Raw genomic sequence first — 14,240 nt, 5'->3', positions numbered from 1 at the left:
ACAGTACAGGCATCTGGGTAATTGCCTTTTCTACCATATTCGACATGAACAACAAAGCAAAGACCCCTTCAGGCTCCTGTGTGGAACTCACTGTATGGCCTGGACTATAAGCACACAGTAGGCCTTCAGTGAACACTCCCCCAAACGACAAGGAAGAGAGACACATCACCCCTGTGGAAAGAGGTCACTTCCTACCTCGGTTGCTCCCGTTAAGCAAGGCAGACACGAAGGTGTGCCCTTCTGTGGCCTGGAGCCAGGGAGGGATGGATCCTGCTTCTCTGACTGCCAACCTTCATGAGTCTCCACTGTCCTCCCCAGCTGCCCGTAGTCCGCTCGGCCCCAGGTGAACACCTTGCCGGTTACTAAAACAAAAACAAAACTTGAATTAAGGCTATATTCCATGTCTGTACTCCCACGGGTAAGCAAAGAACTACAAGAGAATGTGTGATCACTCATTTCAGTACCAGTATCACGCAGCAGGGGCCTTCCTATCTTCCTGTAAAAAAGTGCACACATGTACATGTTTACAGATAAGGGAAGTGAGGCTCAGAGAGGTGAGATGTCTGACTTGATGAAGATCCAACAAGGGGTGAGTGCCAAAGCTGGGTTCCAACAGAGGCTGCTTCTGCAGCCTGGGCTCCTGCCTTTTACATGTGGACATGGCCACCGAGAACACTTCGACCGCTCTGTATGTAACACTTCTAACCCCCCTCCCCTTCCCCACACCCGCCTTGCACTTTGCAGGGGAAAATGATATCTGTTCTTGGGCTCCCCTCCCTCTCATCTAATCCAGAGCCCCCATCAGCCACTTTGCGGTTCCCCAGGCTCCTGATCTGCCCCCGGCCACAACCTCTCAGTGACCAATGGCACATGTCTTCCCCTCCATGTAACACAGAGAACCTTCCAGAGTCTGTGCTCTTATCCACAGGAGCAATGCTAACAGTCCCAAAGCAAGTGCCTATGTGTGCTAGAGCGAAGGGAGTGAGAGGGGGAAAAAAAGACAAAATCACTTGGAGCCAGAAAAGCAGTCAGTACCCCCCAGATGCACCACCTGGGAAGCTGGCCAGTGCTAAAGACGACTGAAGAAAATGAAGTTTGGAAAAAAGGAACTGGCCTTTCTTCTCCCAGATAAGAGAGAATTCACCGAACTTACTCAGTTGTACCAAGTGCCTTGTTTGTTATTTCAACAGAAATGCAACATCTGACGAGGCATAGATTATTAACAGATTCTCTGCAATAAATATGCATAACCATGTGCGCTGTATAAATTCTTTATACATGTTTGTTTTAACAAAGAAAAACTTTGCTTAAGAGATAAAACACCAAGTAATGCATATGAAATTCTAGACAAATCTACTACATACTCTGTGTTTTAGTATCAGAGCTTCATCTGGCCCCACATTCAACTTATGGTTTATAGTGTCAGTGAAAAAACAACCAGAGAACTCACAGGGGAAATGTCAGAGTTGTGAAGGGGTACAGGGCTCCGCAGGAATACAGTTCTCGGGACCAATCTGCTCACAGACACCAACGTCAATACCAAGAAGTTCTTCCTGGCTTCCTCAAAGAGGGAACCAAGTCTGTGCAACCCATGGGGTAGCAGATATATTACAAGAACAGGGAGAGGGTCCATTTAGATGTGCTGTTTCCTGGCCTCACACGCGCTGTTCCTTTTGCCATGGATGCCCTTTCCTTACATCATTCACCTAACAAACTATGACTCAAACTTTAGAGTCCAGCTCATGGATCCCAGTTCTGCAAAACCTTTCCTGACTTTTAAATTCTCCTCAGAATGGAAGAAACCTCCTTCCTGCGAGCACCTTTATTACTGTACTCATCAACCACTATGATCCCATGAAACAGGTGAGAAGATTAAGGTTCAGAGAAGTGACCAGCCCTGGGTCACACAGTTAAGCCACATCTCCTTCTACTAGTCCATGACACCACTCTGCATTGGTTATTCACACTGGCCCACATCAACGTCTCTTAACTCTTCCTTAACTTCTGTGGGGTTGCAGTGGGGGCGGGGCAGAAGCTCAAGGGCCCAGGACCCACAAAGCATTCCCAACTGGGAAACTGTCCCTCTGCTTGAGCTGGCTGGGATTTACCACCAGGCTGCCTTAGCAAGAAGAGCCCCAAGAAGCCAGAGGATGAGACTGCTATTTCTTAGAGGACACTAGCATTCCTCCACTGAGAAGAACTGGCAAGTTGCTAACTACAAGACTACAGAAAGAACTGTGTTATCACAAACCGCACAGTGAATCCTTTCTTATCAAGTAAGACATCTTAGAACCTTCTCTGCTATTGATTACTGATGTCCAAGACAGGCAAGACTGCCAGAATATGGCGCTACCATGATTACATTTCCAATAGCAATTCAACCATTCCACTTATACAGCACTTTTCACCTTCAAAGCACTTTACAAAAATGAACTAATTAATCTCCATGCTCCCTGGGGATGCCACAGACATTTTATTAGAGACAGTCAGGCTGCCTGGATGGCTAGCCTTCGAGCACCAACCTAAGATTGCTCAGTCAGGTAGGTCCACTCCCCGAAGCTGTCTGTTTTTCCCCAAAATACATTTTGCATCGGAAGGCTCACAGGGGACAGAGGGAGTGATCCCTTTTTTCTTTTCCTTTAAGCTGACCACCTCCCAGGGGTCTAGCATATTCACAGACCATGCCTCAATCAATCCTCATAAGAATTCTGGGAATTATAGATTATTAAGCTTATTTTACAGATAAGATTAGATCACTTGAGAGGTTAGATGACTTGATCAAGTCCATGAAACCAGCGGGTGATAAAAAGCAAGATTTAAACCTCTGTCTTCTGATTCTAAGACCAATGGCAGATTCAGTGATTACACAGCTGCTGTCACAAACTGATGAAACCTGGCTGATGAAACAGCCGTTCTCACAATGTTTGAAGAGGGGGAAAGCTCAGATTAAATGGATATGTTCTGTGTACCATCCAGCTTTCCTCACTAGAATGGCCTCCTTCCCAGAAGACCATTCAGAACTTGGAACTACAAGCACTGAAATAAAGGCATTAAACACGAGGATTACGATTTTTAGGTCACCTGGAGTAAAAGAAAACAATGAATCCACATACAAAAGACGTTCATTAATGCACTGTAGATAAATGTCTGCCTGCCTCGAGCTGAAGCATGCTGGCAAATCCAAGCACATTCAGATCCCAGATGTATAACAAATGAATCTTTACCTTATGGTAAATAATAGTACAGAGCTTCCCCAGTGGCTCAAGCAGTTAAGAATCCACCTGCAATGCAGGAGACGCAAGAGACGTGGGTTCGATCCCTGGGTTGGGGAGATCCCCTGGAGAAGGAAATGACAACCCACTCCAGTATTCTTGCCTGGAAAACCCCACGGACCGGGGTGTCTGGCAGGCTACAGTCGATGGGGTCGCAATGAGTCAGACACAAGTGAGCACACAGCACATCAGCACAAATAATTATATTTTACTGTGATAAAAAAAAAAATAGATACATTAATGTCATCCAACAAGTATAGGTGTGTATCTCCAGATAAATGGGAGAAACAATATACACCTCAAAATAAAGTCAGTAAGTAAATTATAATTTAAAGGCACATCCATGTGAGAGTTAACATAGGATAACCAAGAAACATACATGGCCAAGGGTCCCAACGCAATGGAGAAAGCAACGGGGCCAGATGAGTGGTATTGACAAGGAAGGTCTAGGGAACTTAGAGGGAGCGTTCCAAGTTGGAACTGTTCCAGAAGGCTTGATGGAACAGGTGGCATTAAGGCAAACTTCTGGACAGGAAAAGAAAACGAGAAAATCAGGGAGAACACTCCAAGAGCAGGGGGAGGGGAGAAGCAATGACAGAAATTCAAAAGCACGAGGTGGGCAGGTGGAGAATGTGACGGTCGTGAGGCTGGGAGGTGGAGGCGAGTCAGGGCTGCCAGGCTGGGGCCACCACAGGGCAACGCCAGGCTCAGGGTCTGGACCTGAACTTCAAGACTTGTTTGCTTGCACTTCTATCAGCAAAATACTTTCAACATACCACTGATTATATATCCATATATATATATACACATATATATTCATTTATTTATTAAAGTATGCACTTGCATTATACAAATTTGTGAATTAGATACTTTTGTGCAAAGATAAAGATAAAAGTAAAGGTGGCAATGCCAAAGAAAGCTCAAACTCCTGCACAACTGCACTCACCTCACACTAGTAAAGCGATGCTCAAGATTCTCCAAGCCAGGCTTCAGCAATACATGAACTGTGAACTTCCAGATGTCCAAGCTGCTTTTAGAAAAGGCAGAGGAACCAGAGATCAAATGGCCAACATCTGCTGGATCATCGAAAAAGCAAGAGAGTTCCAGAAAAACATCTATTTCTGCTTTATTGACTATGCCAAAGCCTTTGACTGTGTGGATCACAATAAACTGTGGAAAATTCTGAAAGAGATGGGAATACCAGACCACCTGACCTGCCTCTTGAGAAATCTATATGCAGGTCAGGAAGCAACAGTTAGAACTGGACATGGAACAACAGACTGGTTCCAAATAGGAAAAGGAGTATGCCAAGGTTGTATATTGTCACCCTGCTTATTTAACTTCTATGCAGAGTACATCATGAGAAACGCTAGGCTGGAAGAAGCACAAGCTGGAATCAAGATTGCCGGGAGAAATATCAATAACCTCAGATATGCAGATGACACCATCCTCGTAGCAGAAAGTGAAGAAGAATTAAAGAGCCTCTTGATGAAAGTGAAAGTGGCCAATACTTTGGCCACCTGATGCAAGAACCAACTCACTGGAAAAGACCCTGATGCTGGGAAAGATTGAGGACAGGAGGAGAAGGGGATGACAGAGGATGAGATGGTTGGATGGCATTACCAACTCGATGGACATGAGTTTGAGCAAGCTCCAGGAGATGGTGAAGGACAGGGAAGCCTGGTGTGCTGCAGTCTATGGGGTCGCTAAGAGTAGGACACAACTGAGCAACTGAACTGAACTGAGTATAAAACACACTCCAAAGGTAGAAAACTTTACAGAATGAAATAAAAACACAAAAGACATCATAGTTTTCTGTCCCCACGCCCTGGCAGTTCATCGGGCACGCTCACTCTAGGGCATGCTCACTGCTACATGGGCTCTCAGTCTCAGACTGCAGACTTTGGGGCAGAGGTAGGGTCTGATGGAATGAGTGACTTGGGGGTGCGACATCTTCAAAGAATTAGGGGGGCAGTAATAACACTCACAGCTAACATTTCCTTCCACAGCACCCACTGTGTGCCTAAACACTCTGTTCTAGGAATTCTCTACATACTGTTCTAAACCATCTCTATGTAGTATCCTAACAACACCATGAGATAGGTACTCTTACCAGCCCCTTCTTACTGACAGGGAGAAGGTTCTAGGGGTGAGGAGAGGGGATAAGCAAAGTCATAGTAGGAGTAAGTTAAAAGGAAAGGAAGGAAGGGAAAGAAGCCACCACAGTGACACAAGCCTGAGATGTATCAGCCACGACCAAGGCTGAAGTCACGAGGGGCTGGGGAGGTAAGAATTTGCAAGGCTTGATACCCCATTTGATGTGAGAGAAAGGGGATGGGAGGAGATAAACAGCACTCTTGATTTCAGGACTTCAAGGTTAGTGGGAAGGTGGTGATGCCATGAAAAGGAACAAAGGGGCAGAGATGCTAGATTGGGGTTCCACTGTTGGGACTCAGGAAATGTTATTTCGTTACTAAGTTATTTAAATCCTCTGGGCCTTTTATAAGCCCCTTTTGACAAGCATCTTAACAAATAGTCAAATACAAATAAAGGGGGAATAAATGAGGGGAAAGCAGATGAGATGCCAAGCCCTGGACGCTGTGGAGTCAGAGCAGACTCGGGAAGGGGGCTGGGTGGGAAATGTTCACGGAGCCAGCTTCCTTTACCATCCAGGGGGCTGCCCGAGATGTTGGTAAAGGCAGGGGCTGCAGCCACAGCAACAGGCGCAGCGAGAAGCAGCGCCAACAGTATCATCAGTCCTCGGGGGAAGGGGAATCTTCACCCTGTTCAGGAAAAGGGGTCCTGAAGGAGACAAGAAGATAGACTACACTGTAATATAAGGAACATCCATATTTTCTTAACAGAATCTGTCCCAGGAGGAAACAATGCCACTGAAGATATCAAAATGGAGTTAGAGCAAATAGAGGTGGATGTTACAAAAAGAATCCCACAGGGCAGGCAGAGGAAAGTCCACACAACCTCTTTAGTCCCTCCCACCTGGAATGTTCCAGGATGCTATGACACCTTCTGGAGTACACACACACACACATACACGGAGGAAACCTCTGTGCACTGAGGAGTTATATTTATAATTCACCTGTTTACAAACACCTATTATTCTCAGGGTTATTAATTCTAAGTCCTTGGAGTATAAGTACCTCATTTCTATAACTCATCCTCCATTCTGCCATGTGGACAGAGACTTTGTAAAAAGGCACTTGATGATAAAAACCAAGAAGTTTTCAACACAGAGCTAACTGCCCGAGAGTCACCAAGCAGGAGAGAGGAGAACAGAGAGGGGAGCTCAGAGCACAGGGGCTGGAGGCCAGCACACCAGGCTACTGCCCTCGGATAGACGTGTCATCCTGCTGTTTCTCAAGGCCTCTACACTGCTTCCCTTCATCCCACTGTCTCCTCTACCCACCACCTCATTCACCTAGTCAACTCCTACTCACTCTGCAGCTCTGCTCAGTCCTCAACCCAGATCAGACTCTTCTGTGAGATGATCTCAGAGAAGCACTTTCCTCATCTGGGGAGCACTTGTCTCAGTTTATAAATGTACACTCATTAGAAGGACTGTTGATTAAAGTCTGTCTCCCCTCCAGAGAGTTGGCTCATGATAGCAGGCACTGTGTCTGCCCATTCCTGTATCTTAGAAAAATGCCCAGCACAGAGTAGATGCTCAATAAAATATTTGTTGCCTGAATGAACAAATGAACAATCTAACCATCTCCACTCACCTACTTCTTGCTCAGCACTACTAACCTTTGTCACTTGCTGGCTCTATAATCTTGAACAAATGACTCAACATATGAAAAATGGGAATAAGAACACCTTTGTAGGGCTGTTGCAAGGATACTTTTTCATAAAGTGCATGACACATAACAGTAAATGTTAGCCCTATTACTATTATCCTCCTCAACTCAACACCACAGCCTTACCCAGGATTCCCATTGCTCCACTCCCAGTTTCTACCGATTTGCCAAATCTTCTCTGCCAGCTGCCGGCTACCAATATCTTTGGGCCATTGCTTCTACTGACAATAAGAGAAGAGTACTGAAGTTTCACCATTGGATTTTGGGATTTTTATTAGGTGCAAGCATAGTATCTGGCACATCGCATCATAGAGCACAAATAAATTTAAACTCAAGGGTGAAAAGGAAGAGGGTGGAAGAGAGCAATGGAAAGGAGATGAAGCAAGGTGAGCTGGAGAAGATAAGATGCTTTAACCAGAGACTCAGAGACCTGGATCCTAAGCCAGGCTTCTCTCCAAGACTACATTACCTTGAACACTCCCCTTCCCTTTGGGACCTACTTTTCCCATCCATACAGTAAGAGGACTGGGAGAGATGACCTCTGGGACATTCTCGTGGTCTAAACTTTAATAATGATGTGTAAAAATTTTCAGGGTCAAAATGAGTGGTGTACAAGGAAACCAGAATTGAGAAACACATGTACCCCAATGTTCATTTCAGCACTATTTACAATAGCTAGGACATGGAAGCAACCTAGATGTCCATCAGCAGATGAATGGATAAGGAAGTTGTGGTACATATACACAGTGGAATATTACTCAGCTATAAAAAAGAACACATTTGAGTCCATTCTAATGAGGTGGATGAAACTGGAGCCCATTATACAGAGTGAAGCAGAAAGAGAAACACTAATGCAGTATATCAATGCACATATATGGAATTTAGAAAAATGGTAATGATGACCCTGTGTGCAAGACAGCAAAAAAGACACAGATGTAAAGAACAGACTTTTGGACTCAGTGGGAGAAGGCAAGGGTCGGATGATTTGAGAGAATAGCATTGAAACATCTATATTCCCATACGTAAAACAGATGACCAGTGCAAGTTCAATGCGTGAAGCAGGGCACTCAAAGCCAGTGTTCTGGGACAACCCAGAGGGATGGGGTAGGTAGGTAGGTAGGAGGGGGGTTCAGGATGGGGGGACACATGTGCACCCATACATGATTCATGTTGAAGTATGGCAAAACCACCAAAATACTGTAATGCGTTTAGCCTCCAATTAAAATTAATTAATTAATTTTAAAAATGAGTGGTGTACAATCTAATCTTGTTGGCACCTTCTGAATATCTAGTCTGACCAGTGTCCTCAACTAAAATATCCACTTTAATATCAAAGTGAATATCATCACTTCATGGCAAATAGATGGGGAAACAGTGGAAACAGAGGCTGACTTTATTTGGTGGGGGGGCTCCAAAACCACCACAGATGGTGACTGCAGCCATGAAATTAAAAGATGCTTACTCCTTGCAAGCAAAGTTATGACCAACCTAGATAGCATATTCCAAAGCAGAGACATTACTTTGCCAACAAAGGTCTGTTTAGTCAAGGCTATGGTTTTTCCAGTAGTCATGTATGGGTGTGAGAGTTGGACTATAAAGAAAGCTGAGCACCAAAGAATTGATGCTTTTGAATTGTGGTGTTGGAGAAGACTCTTGAGAGTCCCTTGGACTGCAAGGAGATCCAATCAGTCCATTAGTCCTGGGTGTTCACTGGAAGGACTGATTTTGAAGCTGCAACTCCAATACTTTGGCCACCTAATGCGAAGAGCTGACTCATTTGAAAAGACCCTGATGCTGGGAAAGATTGAGGGCAAGAGGAGAAGGGGATGACAGAGGATGAGATAGTTGGATGGCATCACCAACTCAATGGACATGAGTTTGGGTAAACTTAGGGAGTTGGTGATGGACAAGGAGGCCTGGCATACTGCAGTTCACGGGGTTGCAAAGATTCAGACACACCTGAGCGACTGAACTGAACTGAATATCAAAGACCACTAATGTGGTTAACAATCCTTTTTTACTTCAGTATAGTTGATTTATAATGCTGTGCCAATCTCTGCTATACAGCAAAGTGACTCAGTTGTACACATACATACATTCTTTTTTTTTTTTTTTGAAGTACAGTTGATTTGCAATGTTGTGGTAACCAGTTTTAAAAATTGGAAACCTGGCTGTATATCTTATTTTTTCTTTTTTTTGTAAAATTTCCCAAGTCTCCAAAGTTGTACCATGAAGACTATCACATAAAAAAGGTTTGGAATTTTTTTTAATTAATATAGAAATAAAAATTCCAAACATGAGCTGTCCAGCTAAAAAGAAGAGAAGTAATCTGCAAAGAGATTGAATAAAAACATAAGGGCCTGGGGAGAATTATTTATTGGGAGCTGACTCTGTGCAAAACTCTATTTTAGGCATTGCCATGAAGTTATATAATTTAATCAACACTGAACAATGGGTGTGAACCCCATTTTACAGAAGAAGAAACAGGTCACAGAGGTTAAATGACTTGCTCAGGATCACACAGCTTGTGAGTGACAAACCTGCAACAATGATGATAATGATAATAACGTGTGTCCTAAGTGGTTTCAGTCATGTCTGACTCTCTGCGACCCCATGAACTGTAAGCCTGCCAGGCTCCTCTATCCATGGGATTTTCCTGGCAAAAGTACTGAAGTGGGTTACCATGCCCTCTTCCAGGGGATCCTCCCAACCCAGGGATCAAACCCGCATCTCCTACATCTCCTGCATTGCAAGTGGATTCTTTACCACTGAGCCACCTGGGAAGCCCCAATAATAATAACTAATATTTGAGAGCACTAACTTTATGCCAAACTCTTGACATGGATTGTCCTGTTTAGTCCATGAAACCCCCGTGAGAAGGCATTATTACAATCCTCCAGTTACAGGTAAGTTAAAGCATAGGGAGGGGTGAAGTCTCAGGTTCAGAGCGTAGAGCTGCCCCTAGTCAGCGCCCCTGGTCACTGCCCTGCAGGGGACCCACCAGTCCATGTCTGGCTCACACTGCCTCTCCAAAAGTGGATAGTGCATGGACTTCCAGAGGCTGTTCAGAGTCCCAGCGACACCTGTGTGGACTAAGGGAGCAAAGCTGGCCTAGTCAGCTTACTAAGGGAGCATCATCCTCGGCCCCATACAGCAAAGACATGCCAGACGCTCCACACAGCTGCTCCATTTTCACCACCGATTTTATTAGCTGTTCAGCTGGGAGCACTGGTGAGAGAAAACCAGACAGACTCTTCCTGAGGAGCCCCAGACCAGCCACAGGACTGTCTATACCCTGCAGGATGGAGGCTTCCCAGACAAACGCAGGGAGGGCTGGTTTCTTCTCCAGTCCTGGTGAGGGCGTCTTGGGAAGCCCCGGTCCTAGACTGTTTGTGTGTTTAGCTCTCTCGCCCCTCACAAGCCCGTCCCTCCAAGCACCTCTGTTCTCTCAGCACCAATGACAGCCCTTCTGTCAAGGGCACATTCCACCTCCTCGCTCGCAGGCCTCAGGGTTGTGCTGTGCCCCAGCCCGTATTGCCGGTCGGCCTACTTGTTCCACCCACAGGATCCCTTCTCACTCTTCAGAGCCTGGCCCCAATGCCACTGCCTCCCTAAAACATTCCATTATCCCCTAAGTCAAAACAGGCCATCCCTTTTTTAGGAGCCACTGGCATGGTGCTTATACCCTGTTCCAACTATTATCCTATGCTGCCAAATAGGAGATCATTTGATGACATGTCTTATATCGCCCACTGTCTTGGTCAAGGTTCTCCAGTGAAAAAGAACCAGGGGCTCCTATAGAGCAAGATGAAGTAGAAGGAACTGGCTCACCCAGTTATGGAGGCTGGCAAGTCCAAAATCTGCAAAGCCAGAGTCCAAGTTCCGATGCTGTTGGTTGGTGTCAGGCAGGAGAGTTTTACTCAAAGAAAGGTCAGCCTTTTGTTCCATTCAGGTCTTCAACTGATTGGATGAGGCCCACCCACATTAGGGAGTGCAGTGTGCTTTACTTAGTCTATGTATATGAATGTTAATCTCCAAAAACACTCTTATAGAAACACCCGGAATAACATTCACGCAAATACCTGGGCACCTATGGCCCAGTTAAGGTGACACATTAAAAATTAACAATCATATAAACCAAAGGGTGCAGAACAGTGCCAGGGCCTGCCCAGAGCAGGTGCTCAGTGTTTGCTGAAAGGAAGAAGAGTTGCAGGCATTGCTTACCACAGGCTTCTGTTTGCCACAAGGATGCCACAGACCATCCCATCCAACTCCCCACAAGAGAAAACAAAAGTGAGGAAAATAAATAACTCTTCCAAGTCACACAGACTACTTAGAAGCAGAGCCAAGCACTCTTAATATTCAATAAATAGTTCCTGAGCACTTTCTACACACCAGGTGCTGTCCCAGTGCTAGGAGCCACAGCTGGGAAGGAAACAGACAAAACCCCCTTCCTTGATGAGGTTTACATTCTAGCATTTGGGGGCCAGGGGGAGGGGGAGAGGAAGCCAGAACAACAGACAAAAATCACACGAAACATACCCCCGGCAAAGGATTTTAAGTGCTATAGAGAAATACAAAGTAGGGAAAGGGGCCAGGCAAAGCAGGTGTGGGAGGGGGAGGCCAGGACAGGTGCCCAGCTCCACACTTCCTGTCTGGGGCTTTTCCTCTGTAGCACACCCTCTTTCTTAAAGGAAGACTCTTGCATTGAGGAGACCTCACCCAACTCCTGAAGGGGCAGTGAGACCAGCTCTAACTACCTCTCAGGTCTATGATGAAAAAGGAGACAATAAATATGAAAGCACTTTATAAACTCTAAATAGAGGAACTGGCAATATGACTATAACTCTTTCTCTAAAGCCAGTTTGCAAGAACCATCCTGAGAGGCTGGACCGCGATCCCCGGCCCTGAGGATGCTTCTCTGGCCAAGTGCTAGGGCTTCCTGCTCCTCCAGGGGACACACCGGACCACCAGTCACACCTAGCAGTCACTTGGCACTCAGAGGGAAAAAAGAAAATCCCAATAGAGGCCACTGGCTCTGCAGATGTTTCCTATCTCATTCCACATTCCAACTCCAAAGCTTCTCTGCACACTTTCAGAGTCTTATTAATAACATTTTAAAATGTAGATTGCTGCCTAATCTTAGCTGCGTAATTAAAAAAATAATCTTGCTTCTCTCCCTCCCGGCAAGAAAGGGAACTATACCCCAGGGCTTCTGCAGCTAAGAATCACACCCTGCAGAAAAGCTAGCAGGAGCCTGGGTGGCGGGTGGGAGTTGGGGGGAGTTGAAGCCAAGAAGGGAATCTAATCCTTGATTTTCAAGAAAATGGAAAAGGAGGTGAGGGATTTGCCCGAGGATATACAATGTATTTTGGCGGAGCCAGAACCAGAATTCCAGCTTCCTGCTTTCCAAGAGCCTCTGTCCACGGCCTCGTGGGGAGAGGAGAGGAAGCAGGCCACGAGGACGTTCCTGAACCTAGACAGCGCATTAAAAAGCAAAGACCTCACTTTGTCAACAAAGGTCCGTACAGTCAAAGTTATGGTTTTTCTAGTAGTCATGTATGGATGTGAGAGCTGGACCATAAAGAAGCCTGAGTGCTGAAGAACTAATGCTTTTGAATTGTGGTGCTGGAGAAGACTCTTGAAAGTCCCTTGGACAGCAAGGAGATCAAACCAGTCCATCCTAAAGGACATCAATTCTGAATATTCATTGGAAGGACTGGTGCTGAAGCTGAAGCTCCAATATTTTGGCCACCTGATGCAAAGAGCTGACTCAATGGAAAAGACTCTGATGCTGGGAAAGACTGAGGGTAGGAGGAGAAGGGGACGACAGAGGATGAGATGGTTGGATGGCATCACCAACTCAGTGGATGTGAGTTCAAGCAAGCTCTGGGAGTTGGTGATGGACAGGGAGGCCTGGTGTGCTGCAGTCCATGGGGTCACAAAGAGCTGGACACAACTTAGCGACTAAACAATAACAAGGAATCTGTACCTGTGTGATTGTCTGTGAGCAGCGCTCACTACATCAGGACAAACAGCTACAGGTCTCAACTGTTGAAGGTGACTGTGGAACCAAGGCTCAAAATTCTTACATTCAGTTCAGACTCACAGAGCACCAGAGCAGCAAGGGTCCTCAAGGGACTCAAACCCCACCCCCACCATGTGCTTCAACCAGAGAAGTGCAGTCCAGTGAGCAAAGTGACTAACTTACCCAAGGTCACATAGTGGCAAAACAGGACTAGAACTCAGGTCATTCTGACTTCTAGCATATTCTCCTCACAGATTCTTAGAAAAACCTCAGTTAACCTATCAAAGCTTTCATTGTCACCTGCATCAGTTAATTACCTAAGGCCTCCTGGGCTCCTTGGCAGAAAAGAACAGAGACCAGTGAGGCCCATACAGCCCCTCACTGCCTGCCTCCCTAGCATGGCTTCTTGGAAGACGCAAGGGCAAGGTAATGGAAAGACACACATCCCCACCCTTATCTCAGAGTTCTCCTCTCCCCACCTAGAACTGCCGTCCTGGCCCTGAACTTCGCCTTCAATTGCTGTCTCTTGCAAATGATCATCAGCAGTTTCCATCTCTGTGAAGTTACAAAAAAAAAAGAAGAAAAAAGGCCAAGCACTGCACCCAGCTGTTGGTGAGGCCAAGTTTTCCACTGATGACGATGACTCACGGTGCCCAAGCTGGAGGCTGAGCTGGGAATGAGACTTGGGAGATCCGGCAGGGCCAAGGGAAAGCCGCAGTTCTCCAGCACGCCTGGGCCTGCAGAGAGGCGCTGCCTGGGTCCCTTGGGTGAATCCTCGGTACTCGGCTGTGTGAACACAGCTCCCCCTGCAGGCCAACCTGAGGCCAGCAGGACCGGGAGCAGGAACAAACCATTACCTGGAGCCAGGGCATCCTGCAGAACTCACCGCGGCATCCAAGCTGTTATGTTAGGAAACCAGGATTGCACCTCCGAAACCCCTAGAGATCCCACAACACTATTTGCATCCTTAGTTTTCAAAGAGAAACTGAACTGTTAGTTAATAGGAGGCCCAGATTAAGATCTTCAAGCAGAGAGGCAGATGTTGCCCCCGAACTTTGGAAGGGCAAAAAATTCACCCAGGGGTAGGAGCACGGAGGATGCCAGTCTGTGATCAACTGGCAAGCA

At 46.1% G+C, this 14,240-nt stretch overlaps 1 protein-coding gene across 3 annotated transcripts in view; it reads right to left on the bottom strand.

Annotated features, from left to right (window-relative positions):
• The window catches only part of SERGEF (secretion regulating guanine nucleotide exchange factor), a 256,202-nt gene that overhangs the window by 198,172 nt on the left and 43,790 nt on the right, over window positions 1-14,240 (bottom strand). For all 3 annotated transcript variants that reach the window (XM_040258285.1, XM_040258287.1, XM_040258286.1), the window contains exon 9: window positions 196-362. In XM_040258285.1, coding sequence (XP_040114219.1) covers window positions 196-362 — 167 coding nt within the window. The remainder of the gene's footprint in view (window positions 1-195; window positions 363-14,240) is intronic.

The sequence above is a fragment of the Oryx dammah genome, unplaced genomic scaffold (assembly GCF_014754425.2).
Source record: "Oryx dammah isolate SB20612 unplaced genomic scaffold, SCBI_Odam_1.1 HiC_scaffold_17, whole genome shotgun sequence".
In the NCBI taxonomy this organism is placed as follows: Eukaryota; Metazoa; Chordata; class Mammalia; order Artiodactyla; family Bovidae; genus Oryx; species Oryx dammah.
The sequence above is the reverse complement of the archived record's forward strand: the minus strand, read 5'-3'. Positions and strand labels throughout refer to the sequence as shown.